Genomic DNA, 27,820 nt, shown 5'->3' with positions numbered 1-27,820 from the left:
TGTGGGAACATGGAACTATACCTAAGTGGAAGTTTGGTTGTAGGAATTAAAGTAATCATAACCCCATTACTTAGTCTTTTAGTAATGTGAAAAAAACCCTTGGCTGCCTCCAAGAAAAAGCCTTTAGAAGCGCTCCTTCTTCAAAATTGCCATTTTCTCTACCATGTCCATAGGACACAGTTGGCATTTTGTTGATTTATGGCCATCAGAGTATAGTGTTTATTCCGTGAGCACTTTTCCAGTCTTCTAGACAAAGCCATCTGTAACTATATACTATACGATAACTATCCAAAGATAGTATTGACAGTCATAAATTTCTAACTTCTGTATAATTCCTATAAAATTGAAAAATAACAATGAGAGTAGTATTTTCACATTTCCTTGAAAGGATCTGGCACTATATTTTAAAGTTAATCATTTGCCATTAGTAGTCACTGTTTTTGACAACAAATGAAGTAGTGTCTAAACGTGTTTATTTTTAGCTTTAAAATCTTTTGGTTTCCACTGCTCACAGGTGCTTTATGTTTAGCACAATTGAACACTTAAATTGTTTGTTAATGTATCAACTCAAATGGTAATAGTCTGGGACACAATAAACCAGTAAAATGTTGATTCTTGGCTAGTTCAGTGACTTGAGCATGTCCTCTTATCTTTTCTAACCTAATGATACATGAATGAATGCAATGTCTTTTCAGTGACTTATTGATTATGAACTTGAATTATCCCCTGTCATACCTAGGTATCATTTTCTTAAAGTGGAAAAAATTTACTGCTTCTGAATTTTTCTCTATTTGGTTTCACATTAAGAATTTGAACCTTTGAATTATTTCCAGAAGCTCTGCATACATTGCATTTATTTAGTAGAGAAAATGGTAATTTTCAGCTTTGCCCTTACAAAGTGCTTTTTTTTTTTAAGGTGACGTTATAAATATCTGGGGCAGCATACACATTATGAAGAAGGGCCCTCTGCTATCTGATTGAGCAGGTAGTGATCCTAATTAACTTATAGTTTTATAAATGAATAAACTGCTTTGGACAAGGAATTTATTCCATCCTAATTTCTTGAATGGTAAAACATAGAAAGATTCAAGTTAATTCAGATTAAGCGTGTTAACAGGATATAGCTTTTACATTTTGCTGTTGAGTTCAACTGCACCTTTTAATACTTTAAATGTATTATATGTATGGCCCTTATGAAGATATTTGCTGTAATTCTATGAAAAGACTTTCACTTACGGATGTTGCTATACTGGTGTATAAAACATACAATTAAACTCCAGTGTGGTACTCAAAAAAATAAAAAGGAAGAGATTTCGTCTTGCAGGATTTTAGAGCTAGGAAGAGATCATCTAGATTAAACTCTTCATTCTACAGGTGACAGAACTAAAGTCCAGAGAGGTGACGTGTCATTCCCAAGGTCAACCAGTAGTGATGGTACCAAGACAGGGTCCCAACTGGGCTGCACCTGTGTCCTAGTCCCTCACTGCAGTGCTTTCTGATCGGCTAGAAACATACACGTAAGTGATCTTAATTATTTCCCTAAGTCTTTCTATCACAAGTGAATTAACAACAAAAATGATACCAAGGCTTTAGAAAAACGATTTTTTCGAGCCCTCCCAGCCACACACAATAGAAAGCAAATATCATCCGCTGCTATTTATACTCAGGAATTCAATTTTCTATTTCACAATCTCACAGAACAACTTGTGGCTCCTGGCAAGTCTGATGTAAATCCTGGAGCACGTAACTGACACTGTGTGCTAGAGGGATCAGAGAACTTGGGGGGATAAAGGACCCCAGCCCACCAAGGGCCACATGACTCACACAATTCAATCCGATGAAGAGGCTGGTGACATAGCCCCATCAGTTCTGTTAAGTGCATTTCTCCTCTTTCCAAGCCCCACTCACTGCTGGTCCTTCCTTAGCCAAGACTTTTCCAACCACATTATTACTTCCCTATTATCCGTTTCATGTCATACTAACGTAATTAGGGGTGGGGATGCATCTTTCCTAATCACACCCAATTTCTCTTTATTTTATCTTCTGGGAAGAGAGACTATTTCAGGTCACCATCCATCCACACACTAGACACAGACTTTTAAATGACTTGCTGTTTTCCGACAGGCATATCTCTGGAACACTGGAAAATTGATATTACACTTGCAGAACGGTGGCCCTTGAAATTAGGTCAATAGTAAAAGAGCTCCTGTGACTAGGAGTTTTGTTTGTCAGTAAATATTTGCTGAGCACCTGCTGTGTGTGCTAAGCTGTGCGGCTACAGAAATCAAGACATCTTTCAAGATCTCTAGAATTCAGTCTCCTTGGGAAGGAAGCTGAATTGAGATTTCAGTGTGACAAGGGAGATAAGTGAGGAACCAAAGAAACAGAGAGGAGGAGTGTCTGGGGCCAGCTGGGCAAGTCAGTGAAATCTTACCTGGGGATTGTGATGTTTGAGCTCTTATCCAATAGCCAGGCAGAGAAAAGACAGTGGCAACAACATCAAACTGGGGAATTATAAGTAGCTCCAGTAGTGCCAAAGGATGGCTCAGGAGCTAGGAGTCCCAGCAGATGGGGTGCAGCAGGTAAAAGGGGTTGAAGCACCCCTTCCTCTTCTGTAGTTTCTCTCTCCGCAGAGCTCTTAGCTCCCAAATGCCAAAGATGACCCGATCTGTTTAGGCTGGTTGCCCAAAATACATTTCAGAATTCCTAGACATCTTTAAAATTCAGCTCCCATTCACTTAGGTTTTCCACCTCTCCCAAGGACACGGGCAATCAGTGCCTGGTTTTTGGAATACTGCCCTCAGGTTCACAGCTGCTGAATTCTTAAAGCACAATCAACAGAGCGCAGAAGCGAAAATGAGCTAAATTTAATCCCCATTAAATGAAGAACTTTGGGGGGTATTAACCAACTCCTTCTTAATGAAAAGTGATTTCCCACTTCGAAGAAAGGCTTTCCCCTTAGAGAAAAATCTGTATTTCTCAAATTGTTATTTCTTAAAATAGCTAGCAGGCCAGCATTATTTGTGGGGGTTTTTCTGTGTTTAGTCTTTGGAACTCTGAACTGTACTTAAAATATAGTATATTTTCAACAGTTAAATGGGAGAGAAGGGGTTACGGGTGGTTCAGAGAATTAAAAGTATATGAATATTTTTCAGAGACTACTGAAATTTTTATGTCCTTGGCCAGAGATTGTCTGAAAGGAGTAGAAAAATCCTGATTTTTTTAAGGAGTAGGTAAAAGTCCTGTAATACCTCTGGAGAGAATACTTCAGTTGGATTCAAAGGGGTCAGGTCTCTTTGTATAGATAATAGAGGCCATACAAAGAATGGATAATATTAACCATAGAAAGAAAGATGAAATATTTAGGTTGGTGTCTCCACAGGACCTACGACAAAGAATAACACCAACTTCATCTTACAAGTCTTTTTTTTGCTATGTAATTATGCCTTTTTTTTCCTCCTCTGTTGGGTACTGCTCAGTGCCTAACTCTGGCTTAAATTTTAAAGGCAGTAATTAAGCCCTAGAAACTTCTGGTGCCAAAGCTGTTCTGCGGTGCTGTTAGTACAGTCAATCACCAAGCTGCCCCCTTGGGGCTCCTTCCCAGAAGCTGTCAGAGGCAACTCCATGTTTATGGGAGAGTCTCTCGATACTTTATACTCATTGGGATAAAATTAAGTCAAGGAGCATTCAGTTAAAATGTCAGGGTAAGTAAATGAGCTGTACCGGGTCCCTCCATTTAATTTGCATCAAAGACTTCGAACTGGGGGAATAAAGATGCTGGAGCCGTGTTCTGGCTGAGTAATTCTGGGCTACAGCAGGTACAAGTTTGCTCATTAGGTCGTGGAAGACTGGAGACGTACCATCTCTTCTGTGGATGCTCAAAAAAAATAACACAGGCATTTAGGGGCTCTGATACCAACCCCCAAAACGGGACAAGAGCTGGTGAAGCACCAATGGGATAATATGCAACTCTCATACCTCGTTGGAGATGCAGAGAAGAAAGAGCACATATGGTTTGTGGCCTCTGGGAGTTTACAGATTAGTGGGGAAAACAATTCAACGAACAAGGGTACAATGAACAAAAGAGATGCAATAGGAATGATCCTGGATGTTTGTCTATAAGTGGTATTAATTAGAGAAAATTTGAAACTGAAATTTTGAGAGCCAAGAGAGACCATAGAAACTGTCTCATCTATAGGTCCAAGCCTTGCCTTAGGGATTCTGCTAAAAGTTTCCCATCATGTCCCCTCTGCAAGGTTGCCAGGAGAGGTTACCCCAGGTGGCAGTAGCAAATAGTCCTCATGTTACACTGAATACGTTTTTGTCATCCATCAGCCCCCATCACCAGCCACAATTCCATCCACATGCATCTCTACATACACCCACGTGAGGCCTTCCTCGATGCACTTACCCAGTGTATGAACTACTCCGAGAGTGTATACGTCACCCTCCGTCGATATTCCTGCTGACGCTCCGCAGGTGAGCCGGCCTCCTTGCCCCTCCCACCTGTACTCACGCTTCCTCCGTGCAGTCAGCGCCAAGCAGCCCAGCCCTTCCATCTGGAGTCTTCTCCAGAAGACTCCAAACCCCCTTCCCTGACCAGCAGCCTCCCAAACACCCCGAAGTGAGCCGTGTTCTGCTCTCTTAACCTGGATCAATTGTTCTGTTTTCATTGACTTTGTCATTATACCATGTTAGTCTTTGAGAATCAGTATCTTTCATTTTTCACCCACTGTCCAATGTGAGAGCATCATGTAATGGATGTTTACCGAGTTCAACTTCAAGAATGAGTCCCTGATAAATGATTTCTAAATGACACTCTTTAGCACATTTAGAAGTGCATGCTTTACCGTATTTCGATTTACTCTTATCCGTTTGCATAAGTTTAATTCTGAAGAATCCACCAACATTTTACCAAAGACTTCCCTTCCTAGTAATTGGGCATTCATTTTCCTAATACCCTGCATCCATTTAAAGGCAGTTTCCTGTTTTCATGCATTTTAAGCGTAACAAAGATTGAGTAGAGAGTAGACATCTATGGGACATCCCAACAGAATCTGCTCTAGTTTTGCCAAGTTCCTATAAAACTCCGCTATTCTGCTCTCAATTACTCTTTGCTTGGTAACCAGCTCAGCGTCAGTCAGAAGGCACATAAAGTCTCCTTGGTTAAGTCCAAGTATTGATATAATATCTGGGTCTCGCTGATTCTGTACCTTCGTCAACAGTTGCTTAGAACCACTTTCAGAGGAAATGTTTGAGAATCATTGCTGTCCTAAGCACATTTGTCCTCCCCTGGCGTTCAAGACTGGCTTGACCACGAGGACAAGGCCACTTGGCTTGCCCTGGTCCTTTAAGTGTTGCCTCTGGTACAGTATTTCCATCTCAGCATCATGCCTGTCTACACACTTCAGAAACTTCCCCTGGGCTGACCTGTTGTCTCTGTAAATATGAGGCAACTCACTTTCGTTAGAAAATGAGCAGGTGAAAAGCAAAATCTTCCAACTCTGTGTAGGGGGAAGTTAAGACTCACCCAAACTTTCAAGGAAACAGTTATAGTGAAGGTGGAATTGGCAGTGGCAAGACAGAAATAAACAAAGATTGCCCACTTCAAAGACCTGGTATAAACCTAGGACATGCACCCTTGCATTGAATATGGCAATTCCAGGTGATTCATGTGGATGAAAGAAAGAAATGGTCAACCCCCACAGGAGTCAGACATTTCCCTATCTGTCTTTGGTCAGATTTCTCACATCCATATTGATGTGAGTTTTGCCTTCTTTGTGTCCTTTCACTATAAGCAGTGAAATTGATAAGGCAAGGCCTTAGAAGATGAGATGAGCAAGCTTTTTAAATAATCAGGAGTTGACTAAAGACATGGATCTTGCAACATGCATTTGTTGGTTTTTTCCCTTATAACACATCATTTTTTCTCTCTCATTTAGATATGTATGCATGTATATATGCATACATATTAACTATGCATTTAAAAAAATTGTACCTGCTATTCTTTGAACTGCTTTTTCTCCCACACAATACATTTTATTTTCCCTTACAATTAAATGTTCTTTGTAAACATGTTTTTTTAACAGCTTATCTATCAAAAGGTTTCATTATCCGATATACTACTGTATTTGACCAGGACTCCACTGTTGGATATTTTGGTTGTTAATCTTTGCTATTATGTATAACACTACAATAAACATCCTATATATCTCTAAAAAAAGACATGGATCTTGCAGTGAATGCTGCTTTGAGAGTGAGAATCAGACCAATGTTAAAAACTCTGATTCCAACAATTCTTTAAAGAGCTGTAAATTCCTAAAAGGTAAATCTGTGTGCTGTGCTTACTGTATCCTTCATAATACTGAGCTCTGAGGTCTTAAAGTAGAGAACACTCCCCAAAGTTTTGTCGACTAAAATGAATTATCGTGCCCACCAGTATCAGATTTCCATATCATATTCCACAGAAAAGCACAATGAGACACAATCTTATTAATTAAGATTCTATCAAGATTGTAAAAATATTTCTGGCAGAATTAAAATTTTCTATTTCTTTAGGACCAAGATTACTATGTACAATAATAGGTTGACAAGACATGGAAGCAACCTAAATGTCCATTGACAGATGAATGGGTAAAGATGTGGTACATATATATACAATGGAATATTACTCAGCCATAAAAAAAGAATGAAACAATGCCATTTACAGCAACATGGATGGACCTAGAGATTATCATACTAAGTGAGTCAGACAGAGAAAGACAAATACCATATGATATCACGTACATGTGGAATCTAAAAAATACATACAAATGAACTTATTTATGAAACAGAAACAGACTCACAGACATAGAAAACAAACTTATGGTTACCAAAGGGGAAAGGCTGGGGGGAGGGATAAGTTAGTAGTTTGGAATTAACATATACACACTACTCCATAGAAAATAGATAATCAACAAAGACCTACTGTGTAGCACAGGGAACTCTACTCAGTATTCTGTAACAACCTATATGGGAAAAGAAAATGAAAAAGAATAGATATATGTATATGTAAACTGAATCTTTTTGCTGTACACCTGAAGCTAACAGAATATTGTAAATCAACTATACTCCAATATAAAATTAAAACTAAAAAAAAAAGAAAAGAAAAAAAAATAGGCTGAAAACAGATTAGAAAAATTCCCTGATATAAAGAAGAGTGAGCATTACCATAAAAAAGCAGAGTGTTCAGAAAAAATGCAGATATTTTAAAAGATTTATGCCATGGGTTGCCAGAGCCTTCTGATGTTTCCTGATGGCACTTTATGTAAAAGCTGAACTTTAAAAAAGTTTTACAGTTTATTTTAAACTTAATTTTGTGCATTAATTATTAACTGAGAAATATGCAACTGTAATAAAGTAGCTTGCTAACCGTAGCTACCGAGGGATTACACAAACTCTACTGTATTATGTAGTTGTTCTTTTGCATATTTCATTTACTCAAGGGGAAAATATTATAATTTGTAATTTCCATATTGTCAGATTATTGTGCACCCTCCAATGGTTACTCTCTCTATTTGTTTGGAATCTGTCCATTTCTGCACCATTTAATACGACAATTTGACTTCCCAAACACCAGAAGAATCTCGGAGGGCTGCATTTCCATGGAAAATTCCTTTCTTAGGAACCCAAGCTCAGCATTACCATTTGACACCACTCCTCCCCGCTCCCGTGAAGCTTAACTATTCGATTTCATCTTGCAATGATACCATTTCCATGAATATCATCTTAAATATATTATTTTAATGCTGAAATAAGAGATGCAGGCGATGCAGTTATTACAAGTTTGCTCTCTGTAGCAACTACCTTACAAATGCACAGAGATTGCTGGGGAGATTGAATGCAGTCACTCTCTTGCAAAGACGCAAAAACAATTTCCACAGCATTTCATATGCCGACTGTATAAACAGCTTCCAAAATGATTGTTAAAGAAATTCTATTTGGTCCTTGCTCGAACGTTGTCCACACTTAACAACATTCTCTTCAACTGCCTTTCAGCCCAGAAACCAAGATGCTCAAATACCATCACACGGCCTTCACATTGGCCCATTTAGTTTTGCTTTCTTTCATCAAGTTGTTCCCCAAATAGGTTTTGCAATTAGTTCCCATGTTGTATCAATCACGGAAGTCTGTTTGTTTGATTCCATCCAGTCAGCAAATGTGTATTGAATGTCTATTCGAAGTTGGATGCTGAAAATACTCTTTTCTGCGATATTGTGAGCTGCTGGCTGGTTGGATCCTTTAAGGATTTTTTCAGGCTTGTTTAAGCTCTCAATTCTTCAAACCAGAGAACACAGATTATTTCTGTTTAACAATAAGCTTAAGTTAACTTTATTTTCCATGCCCGTTAGTGTTGTTATGGAGTAATTTTCCTGAGTTCAACACTTTGCCTAGGCGCTGTACAATATGTAGGATATAATAAAAATTATAAATATATACAAATGTAGAAGCCATCAATTAGATTGAATCTATATGCCAATGTATCACTGAGAGCTGGACTCGAGTCCCTGACCTGTCCGTTATTGGCTGATGACCGTAAACTAGCTTAATTTCTCTAAGTCTCAGTTTTCTCATCTGTAAAATGGAAATAATAATAGAGAATGCCTCATAAGGCTGTCGGGGGATGAGATGAGATAATCCCTACGATCCACTGGGGTGAGACAGCGAATCTGGATGGCCCAGAGGCTTACTTGGGTCATTAGGCAGAGAGCTGGCTCTAGGGGGCTGAGTTAGCAAAGTTCAACTGTTCATCTCCAGAGGGTCCCCCAACCCGGGAGGCTTCCACAGTCACACAGTCACATAGTCGTCACATAGCTCTGTGGGCCTAGAACTATAAGTATGTGGACCGTGCTCAGGGCAGGACATCCTTCCCTCCTTAAATAGTGACCAGAGTATGCAGCCCATTTATGCCTGCTCTGAAACATAGGTTAAGACATCAGGAGATGGTGTGAGCTCTAATTCCTCTTTGCTTGTAAGTCACCCCTGCCCCATAAACTATTTATATTTGTATCTCAGTGTGTTGGTGCTGAGCATCCGTCATCCTTCAGCCAACAAGAAATCAGCACAGAGCCTGGCACATAGTAAGTGCTCGATAGATGTTCCCATGATGTCACTGATGATGTCGATGATGACGATGATAATGATGTCATTGATGATGATGATGTCATTGTACTTGTTTGAACACTGGGTCCTAATATCTTAGCGTGAGCCAGAGGATTGAGTTGCCATCTGTAAGACGTGTGAATTCAAACAGACTTGGAAAACTTAAGCATGTTCAATTATGCTGAAGGTTGATGCAAGTGGTATTAAAAATTATTTTTTAAAAAACAAATGATCAGAATTGGCCTTTGTAAAGTGAAAATGGCACCCTATGTTTTTATTAAAATTATATCAGACTATTAGAAGACTATGTTTTAGCCTCAGATCTTCTTATATCTGATTTTTCCATTAAAACGTATGTGCCTTGAGGTTGAGGATTATGTTAATGTTTAGACACAAGAGAGTTCACGATATAGTACAAGCCTTTGTAATATACTGAATAAATGAATAAAGAGATAAATCTTTCCAGGATTAACCTCCACCCATGACAATCCTTCCATCCTTTTAAGTCTTTGCTTCTTAAAGCTTGTATACCACAAAATCAAGTGTTGCACTACAAAATATCTTGGGTTATTTTCCAGCTCTTTCATATACATGATTATCTAATTTCTCTAAACTTTAAAGCCCTCAAGGTGAGCTGAAGTCCTTTTTCCAAATTGGACAATACACAACAAGTGATTAATTCACATTTTTAAAGCCTTAGAGGGGCCACGCAACATGCTAGAATGTGGAGATTCTTTAGACAAGGAACAAGACACAGTGCCCACCTTCAAGAAATTCCCAGCGTGGTGAGGAAGACGGATCAGGAGCCAGAATTTGATATACTGTGGATAAAGCTAAGCCCAGGGCTCTCGGTGAACACGGGGGAGGGAAGCGTAGCCCAGGTGGCACGTTTCATATGGTTGTTGTCAGGACTGGATGACGTAATAAATACCGGGCACCTAGCACAGGTGTCTGCTCCACAAATGTTCATTCACAGAACCTTCTTCCTTCTCACCTATCCTTGCTGCAAAGGACTCTATTGCTAGAATAAATTAAGCTGCTTTTTATGCTGATCTTAAGAGCACTGGTTGATGTGGCTGATATTTTAGGCTAGAAATAGGCCAGGTTGTATTAAATTCACTATATGCCTCGCAACACAGTTTGATCACCCTGAAAACGAGGTGAAAACATCTCTCTACAAAAGGGTCTGTTTACTGATTCTAACATAAGCTCCTGTTCCTCTGGCTCATGACTCTTGGAGGAGTAACAGCATTCTGGACTTGGAGAGACTCAAGTTCTATATCCTGACACAGTCTTTCTGATCATGGTCAAGTTCATCTCCTAAACCTCATTTTCTTCGGTTGTAAATGGGGGAAAATGGTACCACCTCAAGCAATCGTTGTGATGATTCAGGAAGATGATTCATGTAAAGATCTTGGCTCATTTATTTATTCAATAAATATTAATGGAGCACCTATTCAAATTCCAAAAGGGAGAAAACGATCAAAGACCCGAGGGGGTAGCACCTGGTACAGGTAAATATGCAGTCAAGTTTAGGTATTTTATCAGTACACACCTTTGTTCCACTTCTCTGGAATTGGAATCCAGGAGACTCCGAAAAGAGGAAACATAAATAGCCAATAATTGTATGAAAAACTAAAATATTTTTACTATTCAAAGAATGCAAATAGAGAATTAGGAGTCACGATTTCTTTTCTCCTACCAACTGACAAAAATTAAAGGGAGACTCTAACCATTGCCAATGAGAATATATAAAAAGACACTTTTGTACAGTTTGATCAGAATATCAGTTGGGACAGCCTGTAGGAAGGCATTAGGACTGTGAATATGCAAATCTTTGGATTTAATGATTTTACCTAGAAGTTTGTCCTAAGGAAATAGAAAAATAATAGAACATAAAGGACAAAATATTACATATATTTTCATACTTTTACATCATGGCTTTATTATACCTATAGACTTTAAGCCAAAATAAATTCGAGAAGAATTAAAAACTGGAATGTTAAAATAATAAACGTGTATGTGTAGAAAGTATGTGTAAAGATGGTCACTGAATCATTGTTTACAATACAGAGAATTAGAAACAACCTAAGTATCTCTCTTGGAGGATTGCTTAAATAAATGGCAGTATAGCTCTGTAGGAAAACACTGTGCAACTGTTAAAAAGGAAAAGGTTAAAAAAAAAAAAAAAAGGAAAAGGTAGACTTTTACTTTATTGAGATATTATTATGTATAAAAAGGTTTTCAGATGATATGTAAGAAATATATATATATGCACATATGTAATTTATATTGATGTTTGCATTTTAAAAATCTGAAAAAACATGAAACAAATTGACACAGTGTGATTTACCCTTGGGATTACAAAATTATGACAATTATTTGTTGTCTGAAAAGATGACAATTGTATTTCTATTTTTAAAAGTTATACAGGGAGCTTGTTAATCCTTAACACACATACACACACACACACACACACACACATACACACACACTCTAAAGATCTTAATTTCATACACGAATACTTTGCTAGGTCCTAAGAGACAGCTAAGCCATTCTGAGTGAGTCATTCATTTTGGAGTCATTGGTACCATTATTCCTTGTCAACTGGCCACATCCTGTTTTCCCTTTATCCACCAGTCAGCATCGTTTCATCCACCTGTTGGCATCGTCTCTCCGACCACACAAGAAGCCCTTTGAGAACTGGTTCTTGGTGTCGCTGACTCTTTCCATAGCTCACAAAATCCTCCATCACAGGGTCCCAATTCCACCAGGTTAGTCCTCATTCCCATTTCACGGAAGGAACAACCGAGGCCTAAGTTGAATGAGTAGCCCAGGATCACACAGCTGGGTCCCACCCTCAGCAGCCAGCATGGAGGGACCACATTGTAGACACTGAGCAGTTATTGACTAAAGCTGGGAAGGACATGCTCAAAAGCTTAGTTAGCATTAAAAAAGAGAGGGTGGAAGGATGCAAAAGGAAAGATCAGATCAAATCATTTCTTGCTTTAGGAATTCCAGGAGTTTTTTGGCCAGAAGAGATGGGAGAGAATCTTTCCTCTCTTCTCCTCAGCCACCAGAGACAACGGTCTCAAGTTTGCCCCCAGTCCCCCGGATTGTGGTGTAGTGTTAACTCAGTAACCAAACGTGCTGGCCCTGGGTATTTCTATTTGTAATCTTGCTCTCATTTAGAATGTCATCTAAACGTGTTCCACGTTGTATGCCATTTAGCATCTGATGAGAAACAACTGTGGAAAAGCAAGTGGTCCTTTCATGGAACAGGTCCTTGTGAGAGATGCAAAAGCACGTGCTTTAGTCAGTCGGTGGTTCTCTGGTGGCAAGATCGCCCCAGAGGGGATGATTATTTGTTTGTTTTGAGAAAAGACCCTTGGGATGTGATGATCAGATCTGCATAAGGAAATAGGGGGGGAAAACCCAGCAATAGCCAGTAACACATTCATTAATTAGTGTGAATGACAAATCTAGTTACAAGAGCAGGTTGGGACAGCTCCAAACTACCATATAAAGTTAGTTTTCTCCAAGCCATGTTGGCCACAATGTTCTGCAATTTTTGTTCTCTTGGGAGTCCATATTTTTCATTTTTTTTTGAGAACTCTTTGATTACTAATAATAGTGATCTTCTGTCATAAAAGTACAAACAATTTTCTAAACTTTGTTTACTGTGTCTCTCAAAGTCACACTTGTTATTTTTTTCTCCTTTGGTGTTATATAAAGACTACCTTCCATGAAAATATTCCCCTATTTTGGTGCACATTCATTACCTTAGCATTCCAATCTTTAATTCTTCTTGAATTTATTGAGGCTTAATATCTATACATATATGTATAAGTAATGCTGTTGTAAGTACGAAAATGAATGTAGTATCTTGGTAAATAAAAATTTAAACATTTATATAACACTTTATTATTCAAACATTTATACATATAAGCTCTTAATCTTCACATCAATTTGAGATTTAGTTCCATATCCTTATTTGTAGGAGAAAAAATTAGACTCATAATGATAAAGAATATTAACTTCTACCTACAGTCAGTGGGGAGTAGACTCAGTCTCCCACTGGAAGCAATTAGAGGATAACACCTAGGAAACAATAATTTTCAGAAGTAGGAAACAAAAGAGGAGATCCCTGTGGTCACCTGGACTTCCTGTTTGGAGTCATGTCCAGATTGACTACCAGGAACCAGTGGTCCCAGTTCACCCAGGACTGGCCTGGTTTTAGCATTTGCAAGTGCCCCCCAGACATCCCTCCATCCCAGGTAAAATGGAAAGGTTGGTCCCCTCCTTGCCCCCAAAGAAGGAACTCAAATTCAGTGACCTCAGTGTGTCGAGATTACAGAGGTCAGAGTTCAGAAGGCCTAGAAGGCTAGGATTTATGGTGCACCATCATCCTTAAAATGTTTGAATTTCATTCCAGCCTTGAACAATTTGAGATTTCTGGTTCCCCTGGGAAAATGAGAAGATTAAAGCAGCAACTGGCCCAGAGCCTTCCTGACGGCAGCTAAGAGGGCAGGTGTGTCCTTTCTGGTTCCCAGGTGCCCACCAGCTCCCTGCACTCATCTATGTGTCCTGCTGACCCCTGCAGGCATTTGAGTTTTCAATCCCACTTTACAGCCAGTAACAAAGGCTGGGACCTTGTACGGGAATCTGGGAAGCAGTATAAACATCCCTTGTCTCCTTAGTTTCAGCCTGACCCGCCATTGTAACCACATCAGCTCCTGTTTTCCTTGACAGGGATTTCCAGGCTTGATCTACCCCCCCTTCTAGGTGGCTTCTGCCCTCTTAAGAGCAGCAAACACAAGGCTGTTCTTTTTCCTAATGGGCTTAGCACAATATATCCACTTAGTAAGTATGAAATATTTTTGTTATATGAATTCATGTTATCTTAAAATTCTCATGACTATCTTCATATATGCTTAAGCATCTCATAAAATGTTTCCATTTCTGTTCATTCACATGAATTATTGGGACAGCATGAATCAGCTCATTTATATATGAAGGGTACCCGGTTTCAGGTCGGTCAGTTGATAGGTAGCATGTAGCACCAATATCTGTATTTAGACAGTGTCCATACTTAATCATTCATGCCGACAGTGGGGAGAGAATGGATCACTTTGCTCAAATTACGGCAGGCATAAGCATTATTAGTGTGTGATCTAGAACTGAACAGACCACTCTCACATTTAACAACACTCCAACTTCACGCCTCTCAGCTACAGGAATTTATGACAAAAAGTCACAGGGGATAAAATGCAAAGCAGTTTTTTCAAACCATTTGTAGAAAAACGAGGTTTTACTAAGAGTTAAACTATGCAGAAGAGACATTTAGAAATGTCAACTAGCTGAGCGTTTTGGGAATTGTAACTTAAATGAACCCCATGTGAATATGAATTTTCATATGGGCTAAAGATCTCATTTCTAAATAGTCTGAATAATGCAAAAATTATTTTCAGTCTCCAAACATGCTCTAATACCACCTGCTGCTTGGAAGAATTTTTTTGAAAGGTAATTTTGGAGAGACTTTTAGTCAAGATAGCTCTGTGAGTTTAAACTTAGACACACATCCGCTCTTCGAAACACAGAACAAGGACAGATAAATTAGAAAATCGTGGATGAACTCAAAAATAAGGTGAAGATCTCCACTGACCAGAAAGGTAGAGAAACAAAAAGTGGTAAGTAGGGCTGCAGCAAAGGCTTGCTGGGCTCTGGAGCAGGGCCCAAACAGGTGTAACTGGAAGCTCTGTCCTTGTGGAGAAAGTGGTCCATGAGGGATGGCGCGGGAGCTGGGCTCAGGGCTTGGAGCAAGGCTAAGGCGGATTTTCTCCAACGGCAAGGAAAGGCTGACCCTGGTGTAATGGGCTTGGAAAGCAGGAGGATGAGGACAAAGCTTAACCACTGGAAAATGAAATAAGTTGACCATTGATTAGCTCAATGGCTGGATACACAATAGCATGGCAGAATCGCCATGGAACAGGAATGCTGCCCTCCCCAACAATATCAGACCTGGTTCTGTTTTGTTGGTCTACAGGATGGATGGAAGCACGTGCAAAACCATTAATTCAATAAGCAGGAGAAGAAAAGAGAAAACAAAAACCTCCACTCTAAGTGATCTTGCACATCAAAATTCCAAAACCATAAAAAACACCTAATCCTAAGAAAAGCAAGGCAAAACATTCAGGATGGAAATTTCCTTCAGTTGGGTTCACAGAAGTTTCTAGATAGAATACTAGCATATAAAAATCAATAGAGTTCCCAGTAATAGCTAGCAAAACCTAACAGAAAAAAAGGTAGTCCAAAAATTATAAAATATATATAGGGAATGTATTTAACAAAATATGTGTAAGGCTTTTATGGAGAAAGAAATCACAACCTTGTTGAAGGACTTATAAAAGACATAAATCTTGATAAATAAAGGATTACACTGTCTTCTGGTGCAAAAGATTCAACAGGATAAAAGAAGGCAATGCTTTCCAAATTTTCCCATAAATTTAATTTAATTCCAATCAATATCCCAACAGAGTTTTCTACAGAATTCAGCAAGTTGTGCCTAAAATTCATGATGAAGAATGGAAAGTCAAAAATAGTCAAGACAACTTAGAATAAGAAGAATAAAATGGGGAGATTGCCCTTTCTAAGCATCAAGGGTATTATGAAGCCATAATACTTAGTGTGGTAATGGCATAGGGATAGACAAACAGACCAACGAAACAGGATATAGAGTCAGACACAGACCCACACATATCTGTAAACTTGAAACAGGTGGAGTGGCAGGTCACTGCGAAAAGTGTGAATTTCTGGGCAATTAGGGCAATTTAACTGCCTTACTCTTTCTATCACCGCCCCGTTTCCACACTCATCAGATTGGCAATAATTAAAAACATGGCCAAGTAGAGGTGAGGATGTGAAGCAGGGCATGTAAACTGGTACCACCTTGTAGGGCAGGAGTGTAAACTGGCACCACCACTTTGGATAACACAGGAAATACCAGCCCCCAAAAAAATATTCTAGAGAGATTGGAAAAAGGAAAACTTATTAACTTTTAAAAGGAAATAAAAGGGACCATCTGAAAGTCTTCAGAGTAGAAATGGTTTCCTAAACAAGAGAATAAAAGTAAGAATCATAGAGGAAGAGCGTGACATATTGAAGTACATTCGGATTAAAACCTTCCTGGATTACAAGGGACAAAATGAAGTAAAAGGACAAAAACGGAGCGGAGGAACACGTTTGCAGCACAGACGATTGATACGGGGTTAATAGCAAGAAGTTACTTTTTAAAACTCTTATAAATCAGAGGGAGAGAAGGAGAGAGGAGGGAAGGAGGGAGAGAGAGTGAGAACCATCGGTACAGGCGATGAGCAGACCTTCACAGAAGAAAAAGCGTAAATGGCCAAAAAGCATATGAAAGGATGACAAACTTCACTCAGGATTACAGCTGTGCCAGTCAAAACTATCTTGAGTTACCATTTCCACACTCATCAGATGGGCAAGAATGAAAATCTCTGCCAAGTATAGACAAGGATGTGGAGCAGGGAAAACTCATCCACTCCTGGCAGGAGTGCAAACTGGTACCACCACCACGTGGGACGCCACTGCAGCGCCCAGTAAAGTCGAAAACGTGCACAGTCCCTGCCTAGCAATTCCGGTTTGGGAAATGTCCTTTAGAGACACTGTGACGTGTGTGTATAAGAAGAATCGTGTGGAAACTTTCATGGCAGCATTCTTGGAAATAGCAGAAGAACCGAGAATGTGAAGGTCCACCAATAGGAGACTGGATAAGTCAATCACGGTATAGCTGATGGAATTCATGCCGCAGTGGAAATGAATGAATTAGATATATTTATATTAACACACATAAAGCTCATACATATAACATTGGGCAAAAAGATTAAATTGTAATATGATGCAAGAAGCACAATAACATTCACTGAAGTATTGAAAACCCACACAACAGTGGTGTACATTACTATGGTCCTATTAAAACGTAGTAATAGTATAAAAATTGTGCCTAGGAATGGAAAAATTGGAATTGTGGTTACCTCTGGGATGTGAGGGAGGGAAATAGAATCAGCGAGGCGTTAAAGGGGTTTTCAACTCCATCTATAGGATTTTATAAAATACATAAATCTCAAGCAAATATGGCAAAATGCTATTATTTCTAGAAGCTGGGTGGATGGTACATAAACATTCGTTATGTTGAATTATTTAAACATTTATTGAAACATTAAAACTATTAGCTAGATAAAGATGTTTAATTCCACCCCACAGAACATGATTATAAAATAACTGCTAGTGGGAGTTTTTTAAATGGTATAAACAACTGGATTCAAGATTGTGTTATAAATACACATGGAAATACGATAAAGTGGTAATTGGACAGAGTGAGATAACAGGGCAATTTAATAACTGTCCCTTACTTTCCAAATTTTCTTTAACGCACACATATTACTTTAATAACCAGAAAGAACATTTTCAATTTAAACTTTCAACCCGTGTTGTAAAGTCATTCCAAAAGGATTCATGTTACGAGCAGTCCCAATTACACGAGGCTGGTAGGTTTCCCAGGCTGGATTACACCAGCATATTTTGTCCTTATTATTTTCACATTGCCTATGTGAGTGTAACCATAGCTGCCTCCTGTTTCAGGCTTGTTCCCTAGAAAACAGATCCTGAAGATAAGCTTACAAGCTGAGGCTTTATTGGTAGAATCCCAGGCTGTGGGAAGTTAAGCGTGGAAGGAAGGAAAGTCAGTGCAAAGTAGTGCATTATGGAGCTGGCCACGGTTTCACGAGAGAGCAGGGGTACTTGTTCAGACACGTGGGGTGTCTCTGGACCGACTGTACAGACCACCAGATGTGGGGAAGTCCATCTGGGGGGAGGATGGGAGAGGAATCTCCTTGCTGGCTACATCCTGTCTCTTATGAATCAACATCTGCTTGTGGGACACGAACTCCCGAGCACGTCCAGGTTCTGTCACCTGAAGCAGTCACAGCCCGGGCCCCAGCGCTTCATCTGGGCCCGGGGATGACGGGAGGAATGAAAGCTTTGATGGGTCTGGAACAATGGACCCTGAGTGCCAGAGGGCTTGTGGCTGCCACCACGACAGCCCTCGCCCTGGGGGCGGCCACAGCAGCTGGCGGCGTCGGGGAGGTGATGTAACAGCCGCAGTGGCCGAGTTTATCCACAAAGGAGCTGCAAGCCTGGGAGCAGTGGAGGAACTGAACTGACCCAACACCGGCAATCCATTGTGCCTCTCGGATGCACCACGCTGTCCCGTGATGCCCAACTCTCACAGGCTGAGGACAAGATGCCCTCATTTTTTTTCCCCAGGAGGGCAAGTGCAAGTCCCTGCAAACTATAAAAAAGAATGAGCCTTAGCACAGCCCTGACTTACATAGTATATGCATTATATTCCTATATTTCTTCTGACTTCTTCCTCAGTACCATGAACAGGACGCTCTGGATTTCCACCTTGTTTATTGGAGGCCGACATCTGGAAACCATTCCAGGGAATCACGGAACTGGCTTCCAAGTCATCCTTACAAGAATATTAAACCCCAAGTCACAGGTGAACACCCCACGTCCTGAAGTTCCCAGATCCAGTCTAGTATTCCGTCCGGCTTGGTCTAACACCCTCATCTACCCCCACTAGAGTCCCTCAGCTTCTGCCAGGGTGCACCGGCCACATCTTGCCTTTCCTTCGGTGAAGTGGGCTGTCCTTCCGTGATCAGGCTTTGTCATTCCCAGCCCGGCTGTGCCGAGACCCGTCTGGTAACCGTGGAAGCGATGGTGGGCAGGAAAAGGGTAGGGGCGCGTCTTAGAATAACGTCATTTTGCAAAGCACCTGCCTCAGGTGACGTTGTTCTACGGTGTTCAGGCCAGGGGCCTGCTTCTGCCAACTAGGAGGGGTCGGGGCAACGTGAGGTTCAAGATTCTTGGCTCATGTACCCAGTAACCCCACCCCAGGTTTCAGAGGTTCACACTTTCAGCAGCAGGGTCCTGACTCTGCAGGAGGAAAACTGTCAGTTCTGCACATTTCACATCCTTTGCAGCTCTGCCATCCTTGTTGCCTGATTTTTCAGCGGGTCTTCCCTGTGGCTGGCGTCTTTGAAAACCGCCTTCCTAAGCCTGCCACTTCCCTTTTCCTTTATTAATGCCACCGTTCTTGCCCACAGCCTCGCCTTCCACCTGCTGCTCTGCCTAGTCCACCAGAGGCCAAAGCTTTAGTGACCGCAATGCTGTTGTGGGGATTCGTCATCCCTGCTTACTAAGAGCGACGGGGTCTCTACTGCTTTCAGACAGGTGGCAATCCCATCCCAGATCCCATCTGCAGGCTGTTTTCTAGAAGACATCTGGCACCTATGATCTTACTTGATGTTCCAAAGATAACAGAGTAGGAGGCTATGCTCACATGCTAGTATTTTTACTGTGGAATAAAATACCAGGACAGCAGCAATGAGGGAATATGGAAATCGAGGCAGGGGAAGGAGGGAAAACATATAAAGGTGATACGTCACAGAGTTGGCCTCTAAGAAAACAAAAGATGGTTCCTCCAGTAGTTGAGACCCCTCTGGACAGGCCACACAGAGCGACCACGTTCCTGCCAGGTCCCTCACACTTCCTTCATGGATCTGAGCTGACGCTCTAAGGTACTGATGCCTGGAGAGTCAGCTTGGATCACCCAGCCCTTCTGGTCAACTGCTGTCCCCGGAAGCCAGATCCTGCAGCCGGTGGTATGTATTTCATCTGAATCCAGCAATGGTGGGAGGGGCACCAGCTCTCAAGGGTTTGATTGGTTCGGGCCTGGGTATCTGAGGTTCCCACTGAGGAGGGAGTGAAGGAAGCAGTTAGTGGTGGCCCAGACAATCCAATGAATAAGTGGCTAAGGGCCCAGGAGTCGATGGTGCCCAGTGAATGGGGATCTGAGTCACCTACTATGGGCCAGACTCGTTGCCTAGAATCACACACAATTTCTAGTCCTATCAACCCTGGATGGATATGTTACTCTCTACCTTCTACAGAAACAAAAACTGAGGTTTTGTGTTACATACCTGGCAAAGGTGAGAAAAAGGATTTGAACCTGGGACTGTCCGAAAAGTACAATTTGTACTTTTCCTGCAAGCCAGTGCTGTCTGTCTCCATCCGGGTCTCTCTCTCTGCAACGTACACCTAGATAGATGTAGCGCATCTATCACTCCAAAAGTTTGAAGCCAGTTATTTGGCAATTGCCTATTATAAAGCAGATCTTGAGGTTGGGTGGGAAGGTGGGGTGGTGGTCATCGTGCTTTGATCTGACTTCAGAATAACAAAGGAAGAGTGTTCTTGGAGAATCCACATTGCAGAGGGCAGTTCAGACACAACCAAGGAACCACATTACATGGGATGTGTGGCAGCAGCTCGGGTTGGGCTGACTTCCGGAAAAGGGCTCGATGAAGTTACTCCCTAGTAAATCTTTGTGGCCCATCTATTATCTTGATGGAGTATTTTTACCCCACCGGTTAAATGTCCAGCCTTCACGCTGGAGTCACCCAAGGTCACATCCACATACAGTATTTTTTTAATGCAGTCTTTGCTGTCCCAGAGGCTTGGAATAAAGTAGCAGCACCACCAGAAGCCAACTCAAAGGGGCAGCAGCTTCTGGTGAACTGGGAGCTGTCAACAGCCTTGCGAGATGGCAGAAGAATCAGAAATAGGCTTTGGGTGGCAACATGGAGAGAAACGTAGATATTGTTTTGCCTTAATTCATTCAATTTAGAAGTCTGGAAAAGTGTTCGGCTTTTACTTTATTATAAATTTAGTCTTTAGATTTTTTTGTTGTCAAAGGTCTTCATCACAAGTAGAAATACGATGATCATATGTACTTGGCCACATAATCCTGCCCTAGATGCTTCTAGAATATTTTGAGAAAACGAACAATATGCTTCCCGCTCTTGTCTGCCCTCGTAGGCTTTGTTTTGTTATTAAATCTTTACTAGGAGGCAAAGCTCCCATAATTAAAAACCAAACAAAAAAATCTATGTGCAGAACTTGATTGCCAGCAGGGCAAAAGAAAATGTTTAAACCGAAGTAAGATGCTGGAGATTGTCTGTGGTTGGAAGGAAGAATTGCTCAGCACTCCCCCACCTCCCTTCCCTAAATGCCCCTTATTCCCCTTACCTTATCTGTCCCTCGGTGATGCTACCAGAAGCAGCAGTGGGGGAGGGGAAAGGAGCATCCTAATCTGGCGACAGAGACCGCAGGATGGGTGCAAAGATATCTCTTCCTCTTCCAACTTGGATGCCTAAGACCTATTTGTGACACTTCAGGGGCAATGAAAAATATAAATATGGCTGTTTACTTATCGTTCTCATAGACATAAAGGAGTGTTTCTACTAATGCACCAGGTAATCATAAAATTACTAAAGTAATGGAAAATGGGAAGGCTAGAGGCGATCATGAGGATGTACAGTAATGTTTTAATAAAAAGAATAAACCCAAGTTCCTGAGTAAAAGGATCCAGAGCTAGCAGGTGACCTTGAAAGGTAACGTAGGAGTTTGAGAGCCATAGTTATTAAAACCCTATAAATCATAAAAAAACACACACAAAAAAACACCCTATAAACATTTGCTTCAGTGCATGGTGAGAAAAAAAAAATAATCTTAATGCAAACCTTAAAAACAATATTTAATAACTTCCCACATAAAGACACAAACACCACCATAGAATTTATTCTCACTTTATTAACAACGTGGCTTACAATTTTTTCAAGTAAAAAGGGTTTTTCATTTAGAATAAAAATTAAAATATAACTCTGATATAGATTTTCATTTATTTACATGAAAACATATATACAGAATACAATCTTACAGCAAACCACGACATGCCCTTTGTCCTGCAAATATCGAAAGTAAAGACACCAACTTTTCCCTTTTATGCACCAAAACATACACAAGATATGAATCAAATTCCAATACAAACTATTCAAACTGGAATGCAAAGCAGTAAAAGGGCTTTGACGTTCACAACTAGGGGTAGTTTATGCTTCTAGGTATCATGCTGGCTCCCATTTTGAACAACAAATGAGATGATTTTTTTTCTGTCATTTAAAAACTTTTGTCTCCGATTGCCCACTGTAAAGTGATTTTCAGCAAATGCTTCTTAGAACTTTACTTTTTCTTCAACACATCTCTTCGGTCCACATGAAGTACCCACTCTGCCTGGTGATGTAGGTCTTGACCTACTGGGACTCCCTGGTACCATATCCTAGCCTTTTTTAAACAAAATCAAGAAAATGGAAAGTCTGCAGCTCAGGAAATTGTGTTATTACCGATCAACTAAACCAGAGATTCTTTTCTTAACCAAAACCCAAGGCAGCATCATGTGTCAACACTTAGAATTTTTAGGTGACTTAAGTGGGTCAAAAATAGCACAGTGGGGATAGCACATTGTGTTTGGGATACGTATAAATCAACTCTAGTGGTAAAAGCTATGAGAGTCGCCCAATGTAAAAACTCAACTAAGTTGAAGTGAGTAAAGCAATTTCCAGAAAACTCTTTAACAGAAAAAAACAAGTGAAGGAAAAAAAGAATCATTACAGTGTAATCGTTGCCAATAGAGCCTCCCTTGCTATTTAGTTACTGCACCAGAGAGACACGGGCAGTATGTATGTCTCCCCAACGATTACTTTTTCCTTAAAAACTACAGATACCTTAAAATTTACTATTTTTCCCTTCAAATAATTGCACGCTTGGCCACAGCTTTCTAAAGATAGAATAGTGTAGGACTTGGAGCGTAGATTCACCATCTTAACCAAAAAAGCAACGATGATGCTCAAACCACAAAGACTTAACACCTGTTTTTATAGTTCTATCTACAGAAATAAATACAGACGGGCGTTCGACAAAAGAAGTATGAAACCCCTAATGCTTCCAAAACGAAGGGAGAACAGCCCTTAGAAAGGGGCGTTTGGTTTAAGATAAAAGGCAAATCTCAGAACTTGCCTGATAACAACACTCAAGATTCTGTGACACAAATTAAGGAAACTGAGACCAATCTTCAAAGGCTGATCAAAATCAACCTTCCAGAGACTTCAGTGTGGGGCAAAGGGGGCAGTGTGAAAGGCCTGAGTCATTTTAATTTATTGAGGAACAAATCAAAGCAAACACAAGAAATCACCTTTCAAATATGATCAAATAAGGCAAAGCAACCTAATAGCTGTACAGCTCAAGCACTCTGAGTCAAACTTTGATCAAATGAACCTAATTTTAAAAGTGATAGATTTCTCCATGCTATGCAACTCTGTGGTGAAGGAAACTGGGTTTTTGCTGTTGCTATTTTTCTTTTTAAAGCGAAGAAGTTCTTCCGGAATGGCGGCCTTTCTACGTTTATGTTTTTGTGGACAGGATATTTTCCTAACACAGGACAAAAGCAGTCAAGAGGTCAGAGGTCGATACAAGCTCCATTAGTTTTAGGGCGGGACTCAGTGATGGACTCTCAGCCTTAGAGATGAGGTGGCATTTCTGCTTTTCAAGTGATACACGCTGTACAGACAGACTGCAGGGTCTGCTCGGCCGGGAAGGGGAACACAGTTCTTGGGCCGTTCCCAGAGGTAATGAGCAACCCGGTATATGCCGGACACAGGTACACAGAGGAGAGGCCTCTGACCCCAAAGCGCTGTCAGAGAGACAGCGGGGAGACGGGAGCATCTGGGGATGAAGAGGGGAGGGGGCATTGCCAGCTGGAGTGTTTCAACCAAGAAACGTTTATCTTAGGCGCTGGGGTGCATTGGGGGCTACAGGTGTGAGAGCAACTCTTCCCGCCATAAGGGACGAAGACCGAGTAACAACGCTGTAAAACGTTCCTTGAAAACTGGCCCTTTCTCTAAGGCAGAAGCTGGTGAGAGGGGAATCCTACAGAGAAATGAACACCACCTGACACTTATGCAGCCCAAGTCCTGCTGATGTGAAGAAGCACAGACCCCCATCACAGAAGTCCCCAAAGAATCTGAATTGGAGGGCAACGTTGGCAACACTCAGAGCAAAAGTATCTTCTTGCCCCTAAAATGTTTGCTGGCTCGCAGCAGGGCAGGGAGATGGCATGCAGACAGCCTTTAGGACGCCTGCCCCAGAGCCGGGCCTCCTCTGCCTCGGCCGCAGCCGTCTCTCCGCCAGGCACACGCAGAGCGCAGGTGGTTGACAGGGCAGATCCCACAAAGAGACCAAGGATAAGGAGAGTTCTGGGCATCTGGCCCCTCGGGGAGAGGATGCTTCCCCAGCAATGGTGGCCGCGTCTCCCCCCGGGCTGCCGGGCGGGAGGCCTCCAGCTCCTCTGCGTGGGCCCCAGGGACTCCCCCTACCCTCCCGGAGAGCCACTTATTCCCACGCAGCACCCTCCCCTCTGGGCCACTCCTGGAACGGGCACGAGCAGGAGCCATTCATTCTGAAAGGAGGCTGCAGCCCTCACATCCCTTCATTCCCGTCCCACACGCAACGGGAAGAACTCAGCTCAAAACGGCCACAGTGAAGGATCACAAACGTGTCAGCGACGGGAAAATGCCCCAAACATCCATGAAAAGGATGCCCTTTCCAACTGGTTGACAGAGTTCAGCTCCATGGGACTGAGCGTTTAAGGCCAAAAGCACATGGCTGAGGAGGCAGCGGTGGGGAACCAAAGAGAGAAATGGGACCGCAGGCCAGGCTGGGATCCTCACGGACGCTGCCCGTCTGCACAGGCCAGGCACAGGGCCTCCCAGCAGAGGCAACCGGCAAGTCCAGTGCCAAACGTTTAAACTTGACTTAGGATCAGCTACAGGGGCGACGGCAGTCTCGACCACGAAACACATGTTTTCTCTTTTCATCCGTAACGGTGACAGAATGTTGACAAAGGTTAGCCTTAGGGATGGAGCCTCTCAAAGTCTGACAGATAACCAGCCCTCACATGTGGCACGAATATGATCAGCTCGTCAGCCAACCCAGGACACTATTCCTGGAATTGCTGACACTCGCGTCAAAGAGAAGAGGTCGAGGTAATTATGCTCATAAAGGAAGAGCAGGGTGGGCAGCGCCCACTCTTCCTGGGCAACGTGGGGCCTGAGCTTCCTCACACAAGTTTGAAAAGGCATTTGGGCAACGACCAGCCCAGAATACAGCGGTCCGTTCGGGCTTCAAAGCATATATTGGATCCGTCCAGGGTGCACACAGACGAAGCACCTGGTACAAAAGACCAGCTGGTCCCCAGAGCCACAGATCTCTCTACAAACGACTGGACCCACTTAATGAAAACAGCCAAGAGATGTCATAAGCAAACCAGAGCCAGAGTGAGCTGCAGGAACTACACACTCTCTTTTTCTCGCTTTGGCCAATGTGGACTCTTCCCTGACAGCAGGAGCAGGATGGGGACAAGGGCACACGTGTCAGTGCCACACGCCTAAGAGTTCAAACCTGTTACTTTACCGGAAGGAGGTCCAGGGTGATTCAAAGTCAGCCCAGATGACGGGGTCAGTCAATGGCCGAGCCAGGAGAACGTGGGGCTGCCTCCAGGGCCAGGGCCCCTCATCACCCCGTGGGAGATGTGTGTGCCGGGGCAGGGGTGACTGAGCAGGGCGGGGCTCGAAGGGACCCTCCTCGGGAGACCCAGTGCAGTGTCCCTCTAAGGGAAGGAGCTGTTCAATCAACAGCTTCCCTCAGGTCTTTTCTCCGCTCTTGCTCTCTGGAATGAAGCTCTGCCTTCAATACACAATTCAAGATGCCCCAAGAGACTAGAGGAGACCCTCCCTGACCTGGTGACAGTTAAATGAGCATGTCGGAGATCTCAGAGGTTCTGTACAAGGCTGCAAGCATGCCTCCTCCCTGCAGACTTCCTGGATGCCCATCTCCCTGTCATGACACCCGGCCTTCCTTCTCTGCCCAGATTTCCTGAAGTCTCCTCGGATAGGCGGAGTCCCTCCTTTGCTAACTGCCATCCTGAAACATCGCCTAGAGCTGTGCGTGAGAAATGAGTCACCACCAGATCAAACTGCAGCCAACAGCTACACGCGTGTCGACCTGAAAGAAGCATCTATGGACGTGCCTGGGAACAATCACACTAAAGCCATCTGCAAGGCCTCCTCCTGGGTCACAACCTAAAAGACATCACCTGCGCCTTAGTTTTCAAAGAAGTGTGGGCCTTGGTTTAGGAAACCTTGTTCCGAGGAAGTTGCCTGGTTTGGGGTGGGAGAAAGGCGGGGGCGTGGTCTGCAGAGATGCATGTCCACATCTGCAGGGTACGAGCTTAAATTCACACCCTCTGGGAGCCACTGCTGCGGGGCCCGGGGTGCTTTGGAAACATGGAAACCTCGAGCAGGCTGGTGGGCAGAGGAGGCCCTCGTGCTTCTCGCCTTGTGGGGACACAGCATGTGCACCACCTGACGCATCCCGGGAAAACGGAAGGTCCAGTCCCGGAAACCCTTCGAGACACGAGACACTGCATCACCGGGACGGCGGGTGGGGCAGGCAGGGTCAGTTGGCGTACTGGGCATAGAAAGCCACCTTGACCCTCTCGATCTGGTGGCACAGCTTGATGGCGGGCCCCAGCTTCAGCTCCAGGCACTCCTGCACCGTGGGGAGGGTCAGCAACAGGAGCGCTTGGCCGTCGATATCCTGCCAGGAGACAAAGCCGGGTTAGAGCCCAGGCGGGACAGGGTGCACGGGGGTGGGGGTGGGGAACACGTGAGCCACGGCGGGCTTCACCCCAGGCCCAGGGCATGGGGGTGGCTCTCGTTCCCTCTGAGCCTGCAGAGCACGGGCCGAGAAGGCGACTTGGCTTGACGGCTGCCTGATCTCTTGGCTAATAAAATCTTTCTGCTAAGGTAACACTGGCTGCTGTGAAATTCACCAGCCTGGGCTGGAGGGGATGAAGAGCTGGGCTGGGCTCTCCCTAAGCCCATCGCCTCTTGCTGGTTAAGCCCCAGGCCCCCAGATCCAGTCCTTCCTGGGCTTTTGGTGTCCTCCCTCCGCTCTGCTGTGACTATCTGAGCCCTGGCAAGGGCTCTGCAGGAACAAGAGAAATGTCCTCTCTTCCCTGCCAAGCCCTGACAGTTTACCATCAGAAGGGGTGAGAAGATGCCACAGCACGATCTTCCACAGAGGAGAACACATGTACTTGGACACGTGTGTGCCCGTGCACACACACACACACCCCCCGCATTTACAACCTGTGTCATCCAGAATGAGGAGTCTGAGGTCTATTCCCTGTGCTATCTTACTTAGCCCTTCTGCATCCATACCCAGGGGTCCCCACAATGGAGATGTTCACTCAATCACTGTGAAATTGCATTCACCGTAGAAAGAAAGGGCACAAAGGCTCAGCCCAAGGCTTTACGATCATCCCAGTGGGCTTTGCCTCTTCACCAGCTTGCTTCCTGTAAGAATCGGGTTTATTTATCTAGACATCGTTTGATTGGGTTACTGAGTGTCAAGGCAACCCGTCTTCCTGTTCACCCAGGCTTCATGTTCTGGAGGAAGTAAACGAGGGCCCAAGAGCCTGCAGGCCCGAGGTAACGATAAAGGTCGTGGTGGAACGGGAGCAGACGCTGACGTCGGCACACACAGCAGACTCGCCGCCACAAGGAGCAGCAGGGCCCCAGGGCCGCCGTGAGCCACAGCGGCGCGGCAGCTACACCATCGACGCAGGCACGTATCTCAGGGA

General features: G+C 42.9%; 1 protein-coding gene across 6 annotated transcripts in view; it reads right to left on the bottom strand.

Moving 5' to 3' along the window:
* Positions 1–21,873: 21,873 nt before the first annotated feature.
* SFMBT2 (Scm like with four mbt domains 2) overlaps positions 21,874–27,820 on the bottom strand; it is a 224,681-nt gene continuing 218,734 nt past the window's right edge. For all 6 annotated transcript variants that reach the window (XM_057544328.1, XM_007167433.2, XM_057544331.1 and 3 more), the window contains one exon: positions 21,874–26,772. In XM_057544328.1, coding sequence (XP_057400311.1) covers positions 26,632–26,772 — 141 coding nt within the window. In that variant the 3' untranslated portion in view covers positions 21,874–26,631. The remainder of the gene's footprint in view (positions 26,773–27,820) is intronic.

The sequence above is a fragment of the Balaenoptera acutorostrata genome, chromosome 3, assembly GCF_949987535.1.
Source record: "Balaenoptera acutorostrata chromosome 3, mBalAcu1.1, whole genome shotgun sequence".
Lineage (NCBI taxonomy): Eukaryota > Metazoa > Chordata > Mammalia > Artiodactyla > Balaenopteridae > Balaenoptera > Balaenoptera acutorostrata.
This window is presented reverse-complemented; position numbering and strand designations above follow the sequence as displayed.